Genomic DNA, 20030 nt, shown 5'->3' with positions numbered 1-20030 from the left:
CAGGCTGCCCAGTGACACGCCCAGCCCCAGGCCATTACCATCGTGGGAAAGGCTGGGGCGGCACCCACACCATCCAGTTTGACGGGTTATGAGGCAGGGTTCTGGAGTTTGAGCTCTTGTGTCACCTCAGGCAGGGGCCGCCTCCCCAGAACCCATAGGGACCCAGAGTGGTGGGCTGGGCCCAGGAGCCTGGGAGCCTCCAAGGAGTCTGGGTCCCTGGGGAGGGGAGCATGGGTTCCTAAGGGAAGACAGCTCTGGGGGTCCTGTGCTCAGGCCAAGGAGAAGACCAGGGGCCCCACTCTCACACACCCACTGCTGCCCTGGCAAGCCCAGGCCCGGGGGGTCACCAGCCCCAATCACTCAGTCCAGGGCTTGGCTGGAGGGGCTCTCTGCCCTGCAGGCTGACCCATGGCCACCTCAGGGCAGAGAGTCGGAGACCACAGTCCAGCAAGACTGACCCCTGAAGCCCCCAGTGTTGGTACAGGCAAGCGAGGAGCCTGGGAGTGCATCAGCCTCTGTGTGGGGTCAGGGTGGCCTCCCCAGAGTGGGGTCACCCACAGGACACTCAAAAGTAAGGAGCAGTTTAAAGGGTGTGTTAGTCTCCGAGGGCCGCCGTAACAAATGACCACAAACTGGGGGCTTGAAAACAACAGAAGTGTATTCTCTCACAGTCCAGGAGGCCAGAAGTCAGAAGTCAAGGTGGGGGTTGGGGGGCACTCCCTCCAGAGTCTCTAGGGGAGGGTCCTTCCTGCCTCCTCCGGCCTCTGGTGGGCTCGTGACCACACCACCCCAGTCTCTGCCCCCATCTTCATGTGGCTTCTCCCGGGTCTCCTCTCTCTGGCTCCCTCTTGTGAGGACGCTGGTCACTGGATTTAGGGCCCCCCAGATAATCCAGGAGGATCCTTAATCACATCTGCAAATACCCTTTTTCCAAGTAAGGTCGCATCTGCTGGCTCTGGGGCTTCAGACATGGACTCATTTGGGGGCCACCGTCCAGTCCTGCAACAAGCAAGTTAAGGCACCCTAAGCAGAGACACCCTTGAGACCCACACAAGACTCTGGAGGGCAACAAGGCCACAGGACTGGAAGGCAGACACCACATGAGAGGCTGTGGTAAAGGGAGATGAAATAGAGCAGGTAACGCTTAGGAAACACAAAATCCGCTACAGGGTCAGGTCCTGGGGTTCTGGCATGGATTTGGGCTTCTTCAGAAGGCTCAGGGATGATCAGGTGGGGACTATGCACAAGATGCAGGATGCCCCTGCTCCAGCCACAGCCCCGCCCCCCACCTCCACCGACGGCCCCCTGCCCAGCTCCCCGTGGAGCCTGGCCTCCTGCCCAGCTCCCCATCTACCTGCTTCCCTCTGGGCCACTGGGTTGCTGTTGCCCAGAGACAGTTGCCAGGCCACCACTGTTGTTTCCCCTGGCAGAGGGCTCACACCACCTTGCTGGGCAGGTAGGAGGGACAGGCGGGCCACCAGCGCGAGTCCTCGCTGGGTGTGAGGGCCATGGCCGCTGTCCTGTGCCCCCTCCCCACCTGGACACCAGGGCCCCTGTGGGTTCTGTCAGGACTCTGCCCAGGAGCAGAAGGGAGACAAAGGAGGGTCAGGAGAGGGGCACCCTGGCTGAGATGAGCCCCCTCTGCGGAGGGTCCACACCCCCAGCGCCACAGCGTGAGGGTCATAGACCCCCAGGCCAGGCCGAGAGGGGTGTGCCTTCTGGGGGTGGCCGCTCCTCAGGAAGAGCCCATTTGCCCAGGACGAGGTCTGTCTCCCCGGACCCATCGCCCGAAGGGCATCGTCCCAGACAGCCCGCCCCCTGCCAGGAGCCCCCAGCCCATCCAACAATGTCAGCACCTCCTTAGCATGAGGACAAAAGTGTGTTTTGGGAGAAGACGCATATGGCGGGACACTGACGTCTCCTCCTTTTCTTGGACATTTTCTTCAGGTTCACCAGGGTCTTCCTTTCATCATCCTGGGGTGCCGTTTCCTGCCGGTCTTTTTACCTGACCAGGTAAAAAGTTTATTTCAAAATTTACTCTGAAGTCGAGCTTTCCCCTGCTTCCGCGGCCCTTATGGAATGTGTGGTGGCCCTCCTTCATGGCCGGGGCTCCCAGCCGGCGACCCTTGTGGTAAACGCGTGCCGTGAACATCTTTGAGCATAAAGCTTTGTCTCTGTATTTAGAATTACGTCCTTCAGAGAAACTCTGAAAAGTGCAAGCACTAGAGCCGAAGGCTCGCAGAGCCCAGAGGCCTGACACCTATGCCACATCCCCACCCGTTACCCTCCTGCCAGCCACCGCCATTCACCACCTGCGTGCATACCCAGGCTCCTTTTTTTTTTTTGTCTTGATCTTTGTTAACTTGAATGACAAGAAACGGTAACTCATGCCTTATTTAATTCTCTTTGTGAAAGTAATAAATACAGGTTTTCCCACTATCAGTAGGGCACTCCTATGAAGGCTTTCATAAGCTGAGATGGCATAAAGCAAAGAGCCAATTTCCATTAATTTATATGAAAAAAAAAAAAAAACACCTTAGCATTCCCAGACCCCAAAATAACCTTCCTTAGGCTTTTCTGAGATGTTAGGATACATCTTGCTAACAGATGCTCAACCTAAATCGAGATAAAGCGCAGACGCCCACAGACACAGGTCAGGGCTCTGGGGCTGGATGCTGGGTGCGGAGGTGGTCCCCAGGAAGGGGCTGGGCAGCCCCACCCAGCTGCTTGCCGCCTCTGCAAGGGCTCACTGCAAAACAGCTAAGCGCCATTTTCCCTTTTTGCCTTTTTTCATAAAAGCAAACATCCTCTTCAGACTTTTCAGTTAGCAAAAGCAGGTACCAATGCAGGTCTTTCTTCAAAGTAAAGCCGGGATGAAGTGGGTGCCCGCAGAGTTAGGAAAGCCGGCGGGAGGCGTCAGCTCCGGCTCTCGGTCCTGCGGTCCTGCGGAGCACCCCGCACGCCGCTGTGCTTACATACCCGTGCACTTCGGGCGCTGGAGGACGGGGGCCCCGTCTCTTGCACACCACCCCCGGCACCCACACACAGTCCACTCCCTCTGGAGCTGACCATCGCCCTGTTCTGTGCTTGTTTCTCTGCCGTTCCCCAGTCGCGCCCAAATGCCACCGCGCCCTCCTCAGCACTGCCACTACGAGCCCACACTGACGTGTGTCCCATGTGTCAGAAGCCCTCTGTCCTCTCGGCGGCCCCAGCCCAGCCCACGTTACAGGCGAAGAAAGGGAGGCACAGATGGATTAGCTGGACTGCCCAGGAATTTCCCCAGGTGCTCTGGATGCCCCCCTCGGCCCCTCTGCCAGTCCAGCGCCAGGTCCCCCGCAGATGCCAGCTTAACTCAATTTCCTTCCCACTCCCGTCTTTGTGTTCTTCCTGCGCCATCTCCTTGAACTTCCAACACTTCTACTGCATTTTTAATTTCCACCAGCCCTTTCGTATTCTGTGTCCCTTTGTTCTGACCGCAGCCAACCCTGCAGCCAACCCTCTCTCTCGGGAGCGGCCAGGCTCCTATTCACAGCCCAGCCCCTTCCAGGGCTTGGCTTCCTTGGATTCTGTGTCATTCCTCCCTCCCCCTCCCCCACTCCCTGCACATGTGTGTGACTGTGTCCATGTCTCTGCGGATCTGTGTGGGTGGAGCTCTCACACCTGGGGGCAGGGGGCCCTCGGGGCCACTCAAGAGTCCTGAGGATTGGTACTGAACATTTGTATCTTGGTGGGGGGTCTATACCCCCAGCAGGACTCTGGGACTGGCTGCTGGGTTCTGGGAGCCTAGTGGGAGGGGACCGGGGTCTTCCAGCCCAGGCACGCACATGCATGCACTCTCCCTGTTTTCAGCAGGCTTGTATCCCCAACAGCCATGCCGGGCCGGGCCCAGCCCCCACACTCAGCCTCCTCCAAGGAACCCTCCCATTCCGGGTGGGCCAGGGCTTGGGCAAGGGACTCTGGGTGGTCCACACTCAGCCCACCCTCAGCCCAACCCCAGCTACCAGCCCAGCTCCCATAATCATGTTGACAGCTATTCAGAGTTTATTCCTTTTTTGTCCTAAGTGGGGACTAAAGCATTTCTTGGGTGACCAGCTGGTTTGCTTGCAAAGTGACTGTCCTCTCTGGAGAGTGATCTGCTGGCACCTGGTTTGTCCTTTCTCTGTCCTGCCAACTCCACAGTGTGCTGGCCTCTCCACCGCTTATCTTTTTTTAATCCTTTAGAAAGTCCTCACCTCCCAAGCAGCCCCCTAATTGGGAAGGACCCATCAAAGAATGGCTAAAATCCCTGAAATATTCCCAAGTTGGCCACATGGGAAAGGGTGCTCAAAAGGAGACATGGTCCTCGGGGCAGGGCCCGGAGCCAGCGAGGATGCTGCCGGACACCTTACTGCCAAGCCCCATGTCGCAGTGCCACCCTCAACTCGGGGAGGCACCCGCTTGGGGCCAGGGTGCCCCTCCAGGTCCCAGAGACCTGACAGCGGCCCTCCTTACAGCCAGCACCATCGAGGCCAAGCATGGCAATGCCAGACAGACGGCCCCCGCAGGGAAAGCCTCGTCTGCGATAGACAGGATGCGCAGATGGCCTCGCCTGCACAGGGCACCAGGCCCACGGTCACCAGAGACAGAAGCCAGCCGCAAGCAGAAGCCCAAGTCCAGGGTCCCAGGCGGCACCCCTCCCCAGCGCTAGGACCATGGGCTGCCCAGAGATCCCATAGGGGGGTGGGGGTGGTGTCCTCCCAGAGGTGCCCCCGCCCTCGCGTTCCCGCGCCTGCAGCCCGAAGCCGCGCCCACTTCATCCACCGTCGGGGACCACACACTCGGACCCATGTCAGTGGGAAGAGAGGCAAGCGGTCCAGGATTGCAGGGGTCCGGTGGAGCCACACCTGGGTGCCAGGTGAATGCAGCCCTGGGACTGGCTCCACCCCCACCCCAGGCCAGTGCCTCCCTGGGGCAGGCGTCCCATCCCCGAGGAAGGCATCCCCATGGGCGGACCACACATGGCCATTCTCTAGGAGAGGGGCCAGGAGAAGGCCATGCACTGGGTGCACGGTTTGGGCCAGATGAGCAGGGCAGAGGACAGCAGAGCCGGGGCCTGAAGAGGCACAGAGAGGGGACACAGCGGCACTCCGCAGTCTGGGCGTGCCACCCTGACTGTGGGCACTGCCCCTGCTGGCCCCAGAACCCAGCCCCTGTCCAGGACAGGCCTGGATCCATCTCCCCTGCTTGACGTGGGTCACCCATGACATCATGATAGACATTGTGACCCCTACTCTCCTGGGCACATCCCTGCACTTGTCTCCCCCCCAGCTCCAGCCTCACGCCCTAGCCCTCCTCTGCACGGAGCCCCTGCCCTCTAGGTAAGCAGGGACCTTGCCCACTCTGAGTCTGGCCCTAAATGGTGATGACTCTCCCCTCTTGCCCAAGACAGGTTCAGGCCCACGGGTCAGGACTCAGCCTGGGCTGAGACGGGCCCAGATGGCTGGGGGGGCCGCCCAGGGGCTGCCAGAAATGGGCAGGATGGCCAGAGTCAGGACGCACACCTCCCCCAGCCCCCACCTCAAACCCCACCCTGTTCATAGGCTGGGCCCATGAGAGACCAATGGGGAGCAACCAAGAGGAGCAGGTCCTGCACTCGCTACGCCAGCTGGGACCGGATGCAGGTGGGCTTGGGGCAGGGCCTGGGGACAGGAAAGCCTCCAGCCGGGCCAGAGCCTCTGACCCCCCACCCGCCCACAGACCTCCTGGACGACACTGGTATTGCCAGGCCTCGGGCCGCTCTCCTGGAAAGGCACCTGCCGGAGGGGGAGAAACAGCCCCACAGCATCGGGCAGGGGCCCTACTTCTACGTCGGAGGCACCAATGGGGCCTCCATGTGAGTGGGGGGCCTCAGGCTCGGCCCTGCTGCCTGTGGCCTCTGCATCCCCTCCCCCCCCCCGTGCCTACCCGCTCCCCGGTCTCCAAGGGCCCCAGGGTCACCACTGCCCCTGTGCCCCTGCAGAATCAGCTCCTACTGCAGGGGCAAGGGTTGGCAGCGCGTCCAAGACAGCCGGCGTGAGGACTGTAAGCTGAAGTGGTGTGAGCTCAAGTGCAGAGACAACTACTACCGCTTCCGGGAAGGTAGCAGGGGAGGGGCCAGGGGCTCTGGCCTGCAGCCTGCAAGAGCCTCCTGGTCCAGAGCCAGGGGCCGAGTGGTGCCACTGCCCTCCATTCTGGAGGGCGGGGGGCAAGGCGGGAGGCTGCGGCGGCCTGGGCAGCCCAGGCCCCGCAGCACCACATGCCAGCCAGGACTCTGCCCCTGCCAGGTGAGCAGCTGTTGTACCAGATTCCCAACAACAAGCTCCTCACCACCAAGATCGGGCTGCTCAGTGCCCTGAGGGAGTACTCAAGGGTCGTGAACAAGATCCACAAGACATCACCCTGTGCCCAGGCCAAGTAAGCCTGCCCCCCACCCACCCCAGGCCCCCACCACCAACTCACCGCACAGCTGCGTGTCCTCCAGAGCAACAGGACACCGTCCACACACCCCACCCCCCATCCCACGAACCCCCTCACTGCTCTCTTCTAGGTCCCACTCCCACCCATCCATCGCGTCCATCCCTGGTCCTGACCACCCTCCCTGGCATCCATCCACTCACCATTCTGTCTGTTCGCCTCCATCCATGCATCCCCAAACACCTGCCAACCAACCCATCCGCCTACCCCCATGGACCCCCCCAGTGATCTATACATACATCCACTGTGGTCCACCGCCCACACCCATTCCCCAGACCCTCCCACACCACTCCGCTTCTGCTCCCCTTGCCCCACCCACCGCACAGCTGTGCCTGAGCCACTCTGCGTATTCATCCAACCATCTACTCATCTGCCTGTCCATCCAACCAATGTTCACCATCTGTCTCCCCCCACCCACCCCCATCCACCCCCAACCAGGCAGGCAGCACACCCCCTCACCTGGCCATCCATGACATCACCTTTACATCTACATGTCCAGCTGTCCACCTCCACCCTACACATTTCAATAACTCTAACCCACTCCCTCCAAGCATCTATCTAACCACTGGACCACCTGCCCATCCACCTACTTCCATCCAAAATCCATTTATCCAACCACCCACCTATCCAAACCCCCCCTATTCACTTCTCCAAACACCCATCCATCCATTCTCCACCCACTACTGGGTGGCCACTCAGGCCAGGCCCTCCCTCTGGGGTACAGATCTAGAAAGGACACAGCATCTGCTCTTGAGGAGCTCACATGGACCAGCCCAGGATGCCCCAGGCCACAGAGGTAGATGCATTCAGCCCAGCTGGAAAGATCCATTGTGCCCTAAATTGAAGGATGGCCTGGTGGTCGATGAAAAGGGGTTAAAGGGCACCCCCAGGCCAGGGGAAGAGGTTTGGACTAGGCCGGGGTGTTCAGGGACCCATGCAGACCACTCACTGCATGCTGGACACTGTCCTGGCCTGGGGACACAGCTCTGAACTGTCCGCTCACAGTGCCTGAGCCGGTGTGGGCTGGAGTGCAGTGGGGAGGTGGGAGAGCGGCCAGGGTGTGGGTGAGGCAGCCTGCAGCCTGTAGAGAAGCCAGGTGAGCAAGGACCCAGAAAAGAGTGCTCCTGGCAAGGGAACAGAACGTGCAGAAGAACAGCTGGGGTTGGGGGACAGAGGCAACCAGCTTTCCAGTGGACACTGTGCTCCAGCTGCCCCCGGGTCAGTCCCCTAGAAAGGCTGGCTGGCCTAGCCTGGGGGGAGGGGACAGCCCTCCCTGTGTCTTCTCCACCTCCCTCCGCCCCCAGGGTCCTGAAAATGGAAGAATTTTTCCCAGAGACCTACCGTCTGGATATCAGGGACGAGAGAGAGGCGTTCTTCACTCTCTTTGATGGTGAGAGGCCACTGGACGCCAGGCCCGCTCTGGGGAGACGGGTTCAGGGACAGACCAAGGACGGGGCACGATTAGGGCGGGGCCGGGCCCTGCGACGTCAAGGGAGGGCGTGGTCATGGAGGGGACCGGTGGAGCCCGGTGGGCGGTAGGTGGAGGGCCAAGGCTGGGCCTTGTAGAGGCGGATCCTGGCAGGGGGCGGGACCACGGCCGGGAGGGCCGTTGGGCCCTGGGTGTGGTCACTCCGGGGCGTGGCCGGGCCATGACTGGGCGTGGTCCGAGCGGGGCGGGACCAGCCAAGAAGCTCCGGTGGCTCTTCCTACAGAAAATCAGATATGGATCTGCAAGCCCACTGCCTCCAACCAGGGCAAAGGCATCTTTCTGCTGAGGAACCAGGAGGAAGTCGCCGCCCTACAAGTCAAGACCCAGAGCATCGAGGACGATCCCATCTACCGCAAGATGCCGTTCAGGGCGCCTCAGGCGCGGGTCGTGCAGAGGTGTTGGGCATGGGCACGGGGCGTCGTTCATGGTGGGGCTGACCGTGGGCCCCGCTGGTTCCCGGGAGAGCTGGTAGGGGTCACAGGGCCCATAGAGGAGTGCTTGGTCGTGGAAAGCTGTGGTGCCCTCAGCTGGGCCCCTGCGTACCCGGCAGAGGTGGGGGTGTCACAACTTGTCAGGGTTGCAGAGGAGGTGCCCCGCCCCCCACACGCACACAGGCTCCTGGCCATGAGGTAGGGCCAGGGAAGCCTTGGTCAGCTTGTTCCCCAGCCTGGGCCCTGCCCCTCTGTCCTGTCCTGCAGGAAGGCCAGCCTCTCTGCCAGCCCCAGCCTTCAGGCCTGAAGCCAGAGCTAACCACCCCTCCCTTGCTCCCTCTGCCTCTGGACAGGGTCCAGACCCTCAAGCTCCCACGGGGAGGTGGAGGAGAGCAATCTGGTCTCCAGTAGGTCCCTCTGACCTCCCCACGTGCCAGGGTGACTTCTGCCACAGCTGCTGTCTGCGGCCCCGCCCCTCCCTTCGGCCCTCTGGGTCTTTAGACCTACAGCTCCTTCCACCTGGGATGTCCCCTCCTGGCCATCCACCCTAAGGCCCAGTGTCCGCCCACCCTCCTCCAGGAAGTCTTCCCTGCCCACAGGGGCCCAGTCTGCTCCCACCCTCAGGGATCCTAGTGAAAACTGCCCCTTGGGGGGGCACCCCAGACATGTGCAGTGGGCTGAGATTTGGGGGCCAGGCCCTCCTTCCCAATTCCCTGAACTGTTCAGGCTCAGAAATGTCCTTTCAGAAGAGAGAGCCCACAGGTCCCTGGGACAAGTGGTGCTGAGGACCTGGTCTGGGCCCAGGTGGGGGCCAGGGGACACAGACTACGCTGGCCACGTGCTCAGCCCCCATGTGCCCCCAGGTACATCCAGAACCCCCTGCTACTGGATGGGAAGAAGTTTGATGTGCGCTCCTACCTGCTCATTGCCTGTGCCATGCCGTACATGGTCTTCTTTGGCCATGGCTATGCCCGCCTCACCCTCAGCCTTTATGACCCCCATTCCAGCGACCTCAGCGGCCACCTGACCAACCAGGTAAGGGTACCCCACAGATGAGGGCCTCTCTGCAGCCTTGGGACGAGATCATTGCTTGGAACACAGAGGGGAGTTAAGCTACAAGCTGAAGCTCAGACCCAGAGGTGGCCCAGGCCAGGAGGTGGCCCACTCTCTTTGATGGTGAGAGGCCACTGGACGCCAGGCCCGCTCTGGGGAGATGGGTTCAGGGACAGACCAACGACGGGGCACGATTATGGCGGGGCCGGGCCCTGCGAGGTCAAGGGGGGCCTGGTCATGGAGGGGACCGGTGGAGCCCGGTGGGTGATGGATGGAGGGTCGATGCTGGGCCTTTTGGAGGCGGAGCCTGGTAGGGGGCGAGACCAGGGCCAGGTGGTTAGGTAGGAAATGAGCGGGGAGGGGTCTGTGAGGGCCTCAGTGGAGAGACCCTGTGCGCAGAGGTCTCTGAAAGGATCTTAATGAGAAGGATCTCTGTGGGGGCTGGCCTTCCATGAGGATCTGTGGGACACTTGATGGTTGAGAGGGTCTCAGCAGACAGGGTCACTGCAGGGCGTCCTGGGATGAGCAGGGCCTCTGCGGACTTGCCGGGTAGCTGGGGTAGCGGCGGCGGGGGGAGTGGGGGCTCTCTGTGGGGGCCCTCAGCAGGGGCAGAGCCTCTGGGTGTTCTGGAGTGGTGGTCTCCAGGTGCCGCACTGCCCCCCAGTTCATGCAGAAGAAGAGCCCCCTGTACGTGCTGCTCAAGGAGGACACAGTGTGGAGCATGGACCGCCTCAACCGCCACATCAACGACAAATTTAGGAAGACCAAGGGGCTCCCCAGAGACTGGGTCTTCACCGCCTTCACGGTCCGTGTGCCCCTCCCTAACACCAGCCTGTGGGGAGGGGGCTAAGGGTCAAGACCCTTTATGGTGGGGGGCGGGGGGTGAGTGCTGGGCACGAGGTGCTCCCCTATTCCTGTACTAAAGTGTGTGTCAAGTGTGTGTGCGTGTGAGCGGTGAGTGTGGCAGCTGGCCACTCGGGGGGGGTCTCCAGTTACCCCTCCCTCCATCCCTCCCTCCCTCCCCCTCTCCCCTCCCTCCCCTCCCCTCCCTCTCTCCCTCCTCCCTCTCTCCTTCCCTCCCCTTCCCTCCTCCCCCTCCCCTCCCTCTCCCTCCCTCCCCTCCCCTCCCTCTCTCCCTCCTCCCTCTCTCCTTCCTCCCCTTCCCTCCTCCCCCCTCCCCTCCCTCTCCCTCCCTCCCTCCCTCCCCTCCCTCCCCTCCCCTCCCTCTCTCCCTCCTCCCTCTCTCCTTCCCTCCCCTTCCCTCCTCCCCCTCTCCCCTCCCTCTCCCTCCCTCCCTCCCTCTCCCTCCCTCCCCTCCCTCCCCTTCCCTCCCCTTCCCTCCTCCCCCTCCCCTCCCTCTCCCTCCCTCCCTCCCTCCCCTCCCCTCCCTCTCTCACTCCCTCTCTCTCCCTCCCTCCCTCCCTCCCTCTCTCATTCTTGATAATTCATATGATACGAAGTTCACCATTTTAAAGTGTACAGTTCAGGGGGTTTTAGTATATTCACAAAGTTGTGCGATGATCACCACCTGGTTCCTCAAACAGAAACAGCCACACCCATCATCAGTCACTCCCCATCACCTCTCCCCAGCTCCTGGTGACCACTCCTGTCCCTACCGATTGCCCTATTCTGGACATTTCATAATAACGGAATCATACCATATGTGGCCTTTCCTGCATGTGGCCATACGTCATTCCTTTCTGTGATTCAATAATGTCTCATTGTAGGGATATACAATTTCTTTGGATAAACATTTGTCACCTGATGGACATGGGTTATTCCCACTTTTTGTCTGTTATGAGTAATGCTGCTGTGAATACTCACATGCAAGTTTTTGCATGAACATATTTTCAGTTCTCTTGGGTATATAGCTAGGAATGCCATTGTGAGGTCATGTGGTAACTTATGTTGAACTTGTTGAGGAACTGCTGAATTGTTTTCCACAGGGGCTGCAATATTCCACATTCTCACCAGCAATGTAGAAGGGTCCAATTTCTCCATATCCTCACAAATACTTGTTATTTTTCTTTCTTTCTTTCCTTTTTTTTTTTTTGTCACCCAGTGGGCGTGAAGTGGTATCTCATTGTGGTTTTGATTTACATTTCCCTAATGATGAATAATGCTGAGTATCTTCTCACATGCTTATTTATAAGGTCTGTTTAAGAGCTTTTTACATATTCTGTTTAAGAGCTTATAGGTCTGTTTAAGAGCTTTTTACATATTCTGGATACTAGACCCTTATCAAATATGTGATTTGCACATATTTTCCCCCATTCTGTGAGTTGTCCTTTCACTTTTTGATAATGTCCTTTTTCTTGCACAAACATTTTCAATTTTGAGGAAATCCAATTCATCTAATTCATATCTAAGAATCCATTGCCAAATCCAAAGTCATAGAGATTTGTACCTGTGTTTTCTTCTAAGTTTTATCGCTTTAGCTCTTACAGCTAGGTCATTGCTCCATTTTGAGTTAATTTTTGTATATGGTGGGAGGGGTTCAGCTTTATTCTTTTGTGTGTGGATGTCCAGCTTTCCCAGCACCACTTGTCAAAGAGACTGTTCTTGGCACACTGTTGGCAATCAATTGATCGGATATGTCTGGGTTTCTCTAGAATTCCTATCAATTATATTCCACTGATGCGTGTGCCGGTGTACTGTTTTGATAGTTATTGCTTCCTTCATTCTATGAATGTGCTGTATTATTTTGACTGATTTTCATGCATAGAATCGCTCTGCATTTCTGGCATAAGTCACACTCAGACGTGATTTATTAACCTTTAAATATGCTGCTGAAGTTAGTTTGCTAGTACTTCAGTGAGTATTTTTGTGTCTGCACACATAAGCAGTATTGGTCTATAGCACTCTCTTGCATGCTTGGGATGTGTTTCTTTCTCTTCTATTTTTGGAAAGCTTGTGAAGAGTTAGTGTTAATTCTTTAAACGTTTGGAAGAATTCACCAGTGAAGCCACCCGATCCTGGGCTTTTCTTTGTGGAAGGGTTTTTTTATGACTAACTCAACTTTTACTTGTTATAGGTTATTCAGATTTTCTATTTCTTATTGGGTCAAGCTGTTAGTTTGTCCATTTCTTTCAAGTCATCTAATTTGATTGGACTACAACTGTTCATAGTGTTCTATGAATAATTATAATCCTTTTTATGATTTTTTCTCTCTATGTAAGGTCTTTCTTGATTTCTTGAGTCTTCTCTCCATTTTCTTGGTCAATCTAGCTAAGAGTTTGTCCATTTTGTCAATCTTTTCAATGAACCAGCTTTTGGTTTCATTTATTTTCTCTATTGATTTTCTACTCTCTATTCCATTTATAGCCATTATTTTCCTTCCTTCTGCTTGCTTTGGATTTTCTCTTCTTTTTCTAGTTTATTAAGGTTAAAGGCTAGGTTATCCATTTGAGATCTTTCTTCTTGTTTTTTACAGGTGTTTACAGCCATAAATTTCCCCCTAAGCACTGATTTTACTGCGTTGCATAAGATTTTGTGTGTTCTACTTTCATTTCACTTGTTGCTGAAGAGTGTGCTATTTAATTTCCAAAGACTTGTGAATTTTCCAATTTTCCTTCTCTTGTTGATTTTTAATTTCATTCCATTGTGGTCAGAGAACATACTTTGCATGTTTTGAACTCTTTCATAATTACTGAAACTTGCTTTATGTCCTAACATTTTGTCTATCCTGGAGAGTGTCCCACGTGCACCTGAGAGGACTATATATTCTGCTATTGTGGATGTTCTGTGGATGTCTGTTAGATCTACTTGATTTATAGTGTTGTATGAGTCTTCTCTTTCCTTGTTGATCTTTGGTCTAAATATTCTGTCCAACACTGAAAGTGTGATATTGAAGTCTCCAACTATTATTATTGAATTGTCTGTTTTGCCTTTCAGTTCTGTTTTTGCTTCATGAATATTGAGGCTCTGTTGTTAGGTGCACGTATGTTTACAATTATTACATCTTCTGGATCTATTATTATACAATGCCCTTTTCTTTCTCTAGTAACAATTTTTGTCTTAAAATCTATGTCAGTATAGCCACTCCAGCTCGCTTTTGATACTGTTTGCATGATATACCTCTTTCCATCCTTTCACTTTCAACTTGTGTCTTTGAATCTAAAGTGAATCTTTTATAGATAGGATATCAAGGGTTCTGTTTTTTTATGCATTCTGCCAATCTCTGTTGTTTAATTGGAAAGTTTAATCCATTTACATTTGATATAATTACTGGAAGGTAGGACTTACCTCTTCTATTTTTCCATTTGTTTTCTACATGTCATATCTTTTTTGCTTCTCAATTCTTTCATTACTCCCTCCTTTTGTACTAAATACATATTTCCTAGTGTACCATATCTAGTGTCATTTCTTTTATTATATGTTTTTGAATTATTTTCTTTGCTGTTGCCCTGAGGATTTCCATTAACCTCTTAATGTATAACAATTTAGTTTGGATTAATACCAAGTTAATTTCAAAAGTATTAAAAAAAACACACACAAAAACCCTTGTTCCTATATAGTTCTTTCCCTCCCCTTATGCTGTTGTCACAAATTACATCTCTATACATTGTGTGTCCATCAATATTGATTTATAATTTTTGTTTTATTTAGTTGTTTTTTAAATAAAAGACAAAAAGAAATTACCAAAAAATTCATTTATATGACTTTTAAATTTAAAAGTCATATGAGTGCTCTTTATTTCTTCACATGAATTCAACTTATTGTCTAGTGCCCTTTCATTTCAGCCTGAAGGATCCTAGGGCAGTTCTATTAGTGATAACCCGTGGTTTTTAAAATCTGGGAATGTCTTGATTTCTCCTTCATTTCTGAAGAATAGTTTTGCCAGATATAGAATTCTTGGTTGACAGTGTTTCCTTTCAGCATTTGAATGTCACCCCACTGTCTTCTGGAATCCATGGTTTCTGATGAGAAGTTGGCTGTGAATCCTATCAAGGATCCCTTGTGACTTATCACTTGTCTCTTGATTTCAACATTCTCTCTTTGTGTTTTGAAAGTTTGCTTATGGTATGGTGGATCTCTTTCAGTTTATCCTAATTGGAGCTCACTGATCTTCTTGGGTGTGTAGACTTTTTTTTTTTTTTAAATCAAATTTGGCAAGCTTTCTACCATTATTTCTTCAACTATTCTTCCTGCCTCTTACACCCTTCTCCTTCTGGGACTCCCATTATTTATGTTGGTGTGCTTGATGGCGTCTCACACGTCTCTGTAGCTTTGTTTATTTTTCTTCATTCCCCTTTTTCTGTTCCCCAGACTGGATAATCTTAATTGACCTATCTTCAAACAACTGTTAAGCTCCTCTAGTGAATTTTATTTTTTATTTACTATACTTTTCAAATCCAGAATTTCTATGTGGTTTCCTTTTGTAATATCTGTCTCTTCGCTCACTGATATTCTCCATTTGGTAAGATATCATTCTCATATTTTCCTTTAGTTCTTTTCAAGTGATATCTTCTGGGGGGCCAGCAGAGAGATCACAACAAATAGCTACAATTCTTTGCAAGTTAAGTCCATTCTATCTCCAGTACTGAGGATGTAGATTTTTTTCAAGCCTAGCCCTGAGCTGGGAGGTAGGGATAAAACTAGGGCAAGTTAAAATGCTACAAAGCTTGCTCTTCTTACCAAGATTCAAGATTTTTCTTTCATAAGCACTGCTCAGGTTGCTGAAAGCCTTTGGTTAGTTTCCAGAGTTCTGAAAAAGTTGATTCTGATTATTTTTGCCAGGTTGTGTGTGTGTGTGTGTGTGTGTGTGTGTGTGTGTGTGTGTGTGTGGCTTTTATGGAGTGACTAATTTTCAGGTGTCCTTTCTCTGCCATTTTGCTGAACTCTTGAACCCACTCCAGTGAGGCTTCTTCTGCCACTGAGACACTCATTGAGGTCACCAGTGACCTCCATGTTGCCAAACCCAGGGGTCAGTTCCCAGTCCTCTTTTTCCCTGATCTGTCAGCCAGTTTGGACCAACTGTTCATTCCCTGGTGTCCTTCCCTTATGGCTTCCAGGACCTTGCCCATTCCCTCTTGGCCCCCTGTTCTGGCCCCACATGTCCCAACTACTGCTCTCTGGAAGCCCAGGGCTCTGCTCTTTATCTGCACCCATTGGTAATAAAAGTCTCCTGGCTCCACAATTAAACATCTGGCCCTGACCTCTCTCCTGAACTTGAACCTTATATCCCAGGGCCTATCAACACCCCATCTGCAAGCTCTTAAACATCTCAGACTCCATGGTTCTCCTCCTCTTCTCAGTTGATGGGGGCTTCATCCTTCCAGATTCTCAGACCAAACACTTAAAGATAACTCTTTCCCTAGCTCATAACCCATTCATAAACCAATCAGGTTAGCTCTATCTCAAAATATATTCAGAATCCAGCCCACTACCTCTACCTGCCCAAGCCACCTGAATTATTGCAACAACTTCCTCATAGCCCCTCCATTTCTCTCAGCATACAGCCAGTCGACCCTATTAGGCATGAATTAGTTATACCCCTCCTGTGCTCCACCTTCCAACAGCTCTGATATCAGCATGAAAGGCAAAGTTCTTCCCATGCCCCCATGACATGACTGGCACCACTCTGGACTCATTTCCTGCTGCCCCTCCAGCTTGCTCCAGCCACAGCAGCCTTACTCTATTCCCCCAACACCTTGGGCATGCTCGCACTTACAGCTGTGCTGTTCCCCCAAATTCCCCATGCCCTATCCCACAGACCTTCCATTCAGTCTTCAGTCTGCTCACTATTTCCCCAATGAGGCCCAACACCCCATACCCCTCTTTGCAACAACTACCCTAGAACCCTCCAACCCCTAACTCTGCTTCATTTCCTTCATCAGCCCTTATTGCCTGGTATGCTGCCCAAAATATACAGTGATTTACGTGTCACATTTGTTTTCTATCTCTCCTGCTATGAGTGAGATGCTCAAAGTTCTCTTCACTCTTGTACCCCAGTACCTGCCATGAAGGAGAAGTGCCCATGTTTGCTGAAGGAATAAAACAAGAGTGAATGAGTTTCTAGCTGTAAGCCTGTGACTCAGTGTGTAAGTGTGAGCAGGTGTAGCTATGCAGGTGAGGACACAGGTCGGAGCCCAGGTGAGGGAACAGGAGAGAGCAGGTGAGCACACAGGTCGGAGCCCAGGTGAGGGGCATGGCTGTGGCTGCTCAGGCCTGGGAGGTGTCATCAGGGGGTAACATGCAGTCACCCCCTCCCTGACCCACTCACAGAAGCAGATGCAGCAAATCATGGCCCACTGCTTCCAGGCTGTCAAGTCCAAGCTCCACTGCAAGCTGGGCTACTTCGACCTCATTGGCTGTGACTTCTTGATTGATGAGAACTTCAAGGTACTGTTGAGGTTTCCTGGGGCAGGTGGGGTTTGGTAGGCAGGTGCAAGGAGACAGGGGCCATGTGTGCATATCCTGACCACTCAGGCAAGCCCATGGGGTGCAGTCTACCGTCAGGCTCCCCCACCCCCTGCCAAGCTCCTGCAGCTGGAGCAGCGCCCCCCAAGGCCAGACCCTCAGAGCTTTAGTCCATTGGGCGAATATGAGGAGTGAGACCACAGAAAAGAAGGGACTGCCCAGGATCACTCGGCTTAATGGAGACCAGGGCCTCAGCCTCCTGTTGGCCGGGTGATGTGTGGGGACCGTGCTAACCAGTGTTGGGCCCAGGTGTGGCTGCTGGAGATGAACTCCAACCCTGCCCTGCACACCAACTGTGAAGTCCTGAAGGAGGTGATTCCAGGCGTGGTCATGGAGACCCTGGGTGAGGCCCTTGTGCAGCCCCCAGAACCCTCAGACCGGCCCCCCACTGCTTGCCCAGCCTGGGATGTGCCACCCCACCCTCTCCCCAAATTCAGACGCCCACAAACTTAGTTCTCCAACATCCAGACGGCCTACGTGGAAACCCCACCCTCTGCTCAGGCCCTGCAGAAGAAAGGTGTCCCTGCTCAACCTCCCCACTGACTTGGTGCGGGCCACACCTCATCCTCACTGAGTCCCGCCCCTCAGCACTCCCTCACCTCCTCCTCTGTCCTCAGAACCTCCACCCCAGCCCTGCAACCACGATGCTGGGGAGGCTGAGTCCCTGCCCCTCCCATGTCCCCCCAACCAATGCCCCCATTCATCCCCTCCCACGCCTCCCCAGACCTGGCAATCGAGACCTTTCAGAAGAGCTTGCGCAACCAGAAGATGCTGCCTCTGCGGTCACAGCGCCGCTTTGTGCTCCTGCACAACGGCGAGACGGACCTGTGGCCGCGCTTTGGGGGCTCCCGCGGCGCCCTCCGCCCGCCGCTGCCCCCGCCCCGGCCTGCGTGCGAGGCCGACTGCTCCGCGCCACCTCCGCTCAGCGCGGCCGACGGTCCGGGCGCGCGCAGGCCCGCGCTACCCCGGAGCCCCGGGGGCGCGCACGGGCGGCCACCCTCGGCGCAGAGGCGGCCCCGACCGCCCGGCCCTGGCCCCGACGGCGCCCAGAGCCGGGAGCCCGGGGCCGAGCGGCCGCGAGCGGGCGCTGGGGAGCCGGCGCGAGAGTCCTCCCCGGGGCTGGGAGAGGAGGAGCGCGAGGAGCGCAAGAACGCGGGTCATCGCGGCTCCTAGCGGGCGGGCCACCAGCGCCCTCTCGGGACCTATAAAGGCTACTTTGTTACAAACGGTCTCTGCTGCGGATCAGGTGGCCCGCAGCCCCTGGATGTCCCAGGCTTCCCCACGCTCGCTCCCCAAGACGCTCCCATGCGGGCTTCCCTGGGCCCAACGCCCTTCCCTCTGCCCCACAAGCCCCTACTCCATTGCCTGGACCAGTCCTTGGCGGCCGGGGTGGGGGGGCTGGGGGAGGGAGCTGGGGAGTCTGTCCTACTAGAAGGGGATGAGCTCCCCACAGCCTCCTACTCTGCCTTCATAGGGCTGCCTCTGTCATGGGGAAGCCCACCAGTTCCTGGGCTCCTGCATATCACCTTGTGTCTCTCATTGACCAGGACCCTCCTGCAGCCCCACAACCCACTCGACCCCTACTGCCTGACTCTCTGATCCCCAGGAAAGGGCCTGGATCCCCATGGAAAGAAAGGAGGACTCGCTCACACTCAACCCTGGCACAGCCCCTTTCTGGGCCTTCAGAACACCTGGGCCCTGCACTCCCCTCTGCTTCCCTGGGGCACCTAACGATCCCACAGGCCCGGCACTGCAGAAGCCCAGAGGACCTAGGCCGTGGGTGAGGGGCACATGGCCATGGCAGGACAGCCCCAAAGGAGGTGCTGAGTCAGCACTGGACCTACCCTGGCCAGTCCGTGCATGGTTTCAGGTGTTCCCGTTGCTCGTGGGCCCAGCCCTAAGGACGCGGGGAGATTCAGGGCCTCTGATGTGTCCAGGCCCCCTGCTACCACTAAGTGTCCAGAGCCAGCCATAATCCCCTCTCCCATGTCCCCCCAGCCACCCGTACCCATCCCAGTCCAGATCCCAGGGTCCAGGCAGGCAGCCCAACCCCCAGCTACCGCCCCATCCCACCCACCCCACCCCCCGCCAGCTTGCACACCTCATTTGTTCCCTCTCACGCCCCCTGCCCTCGCCTCAGCAAATAGTTACCACCAAGTCACAAATGCTCTCCTCCTGACCGGCGGGAACCCACTCTCTGTTCTACATTGGAGTGCAGGCGGGACCTGGGGTCCACCGGGGTCTGCTGTCCAGCCACCGCTGTGCTGGGAATGCAGCTCTGTTCCCAGGGAAGCAAAAGCCACAATACCACTAGAGGGCACTGTGCACCACTGTGTCTCAGGCGGGGGTGCCAAGAAAAGCCCCCTGGGGCCAGGGACTGACCCAACCAGTCACCCACAGACCAGCCGCCCGACCCCTGCCACCCCAATGCACTTTGTTGCACACCCTCATCTTGCTGCTGTGGCCAAGGATACGGGGTCCTTAGACCAAAGTCAAGAAGCACACGCTTATCACCATAGGCCTGGGGTCCAAGAACCCTCAGTCCCCTCCTCGGCATGTCTGGTGGTCAACCCTTGAGACTGGCCAAGCTCAGCCATTGCCTGCTGTGCAGCTGGGTCTGTTGGCTCTGTGCTCAAAAGGCCAGGGAGGGGAAAAGACCAGCCTCCATGGGGGTGGAGTGCAGTGGCCTCCTGGGCAAGCTGAGTGCCCCCAGGTCTTTGTAAAATACACTGCATCTTTGGGGTCAGCGCTATGTTCCCTGCAAGCATCCAGGCCACCCCACATTTCCTGATACCCCCCTGGGGCGTCTGTACCCCACGTCCCAGCTCACAGGCTTCTCCCACGCCCTTCCTGATATCCCATCTGTCCTGCAAGCCCTGGCCACTGGGCCACTGCCCTACACAGTGTCGGGGTTCTTGTGACCCGATGGTGCTGGTGCATTCCAGCTCTCCTTCCCTGCCAGTGTCAACATGGTGCTCACAGAGTGACCTGAGGCCTCAGTGACAGGCTTGCTTTCCCTGCTGAGTGAGTGCAAAATGTAAAGAGGAGTGTACATTGGTGGAACGGGCTGCCCTGCCCTCCTGGGGCTCCCCCAAAGCCTGTCTGCTGCTCTTGGGTCCCTGGCACTCCCTTGAGAGCCCATA

At 55.5% G+C, this 20030-nt stretch overlaps 1 protein-coding gene and 1 long non-coding RNA gene across 2 annotated transcripts; one reads left to right on the top strand and one right to left on the bottom strand.

Annotated features, from left to right (window-relative positions):
* Positions 1 to 640: 640 nt before the first annotated feature.
* Positions 641 to 1827, bottom strand: LOC148164577 (uncharacterized). Its single transcript, XR_015768119.1, has 2 exons — positions 1355 to 1827; positions 641 to 999 (listed from the first exon to the last, which is right to left on the bottom strand). It is a non-coding gene; the product is annotated as an uncharacterized LOC148164577 (long non-coding RNA).
* A 2508-nt stretch (positions 1828 to 4335) lies between these two features.
* Positions 4336 to 18060, top strand: TTLL10 (tubulin tyrosine ligase like 10). The gene is made up of 12 exons (XM_088022868.1): positions 4336 to 4894; positions 5580 to 5660; positions 5737 to 5872; positions 5999 to 6117; positions 6303 to 6432; positions 7797 to 7882; positions 8205 to 8376; positions 9276 to 9447; positions 10130 to 10270; positions 16693 to 16809; positions 17137 to 17230; positions 17612 to 18060. The coding sequence occupies exons 1-12, from the start codon at positions 4336 to 4338 to the stop codon at positions 18058 to 18060; spliced, it is 2256 nt and encodes a 751-aa protein (XP_087878994.1).
* The last annotated feature ends 1970 nt before the right edge of the window (positions 18061 to 20030 follow it).

Source organism: Eumetopias jubatus, unplaced genomic scaffold (genome assembly GCF_037043125.1).
Source record: "Eumetopias jubatus isolate StellerSeaLion01/CBP00866 unplaced genomic scaffold, mEumJub1_p1.0 scaffold_4, whole genome shotgun sequence".
In the NCBI taxonomy this organism is placed as follows: domain Eukaryota; kingdom Metazoa; phylum Chordata; class Mammalia; order Carnivora; family Otariidae; genus Eumetopias; species Eumetopias jubatus.
The sequence above is the reverse complement of the archived record's forward strand: the minus strand, read 5'-3'. Positions and strand labels throughout refer to the sequence as shown.

Coding starts and splice junctions, on each gene's coding strand:
- TTLL10 (XM_088022868.1), top strand. CDS start 4,336: ATGGTCCTCGGGGCAGGGCCCGGAGCCAGCGAGGATGCTGCCGGACAC. Junction 5,873..5,998: donor GGCACCAATGGGGCCTCCAT/GTGAGTGGGGGG, acceptor GTGCCCCTGCAG/AATCAGCTCCTACTGCAGGG. Junction 6,433..7,796: donor TCACCCTGTGCCCAGGCCAA/GTAAGCCTGCCC, acceptor CTCCGCCCCCAG/GGTCCTGAAAATGGAAGAAT.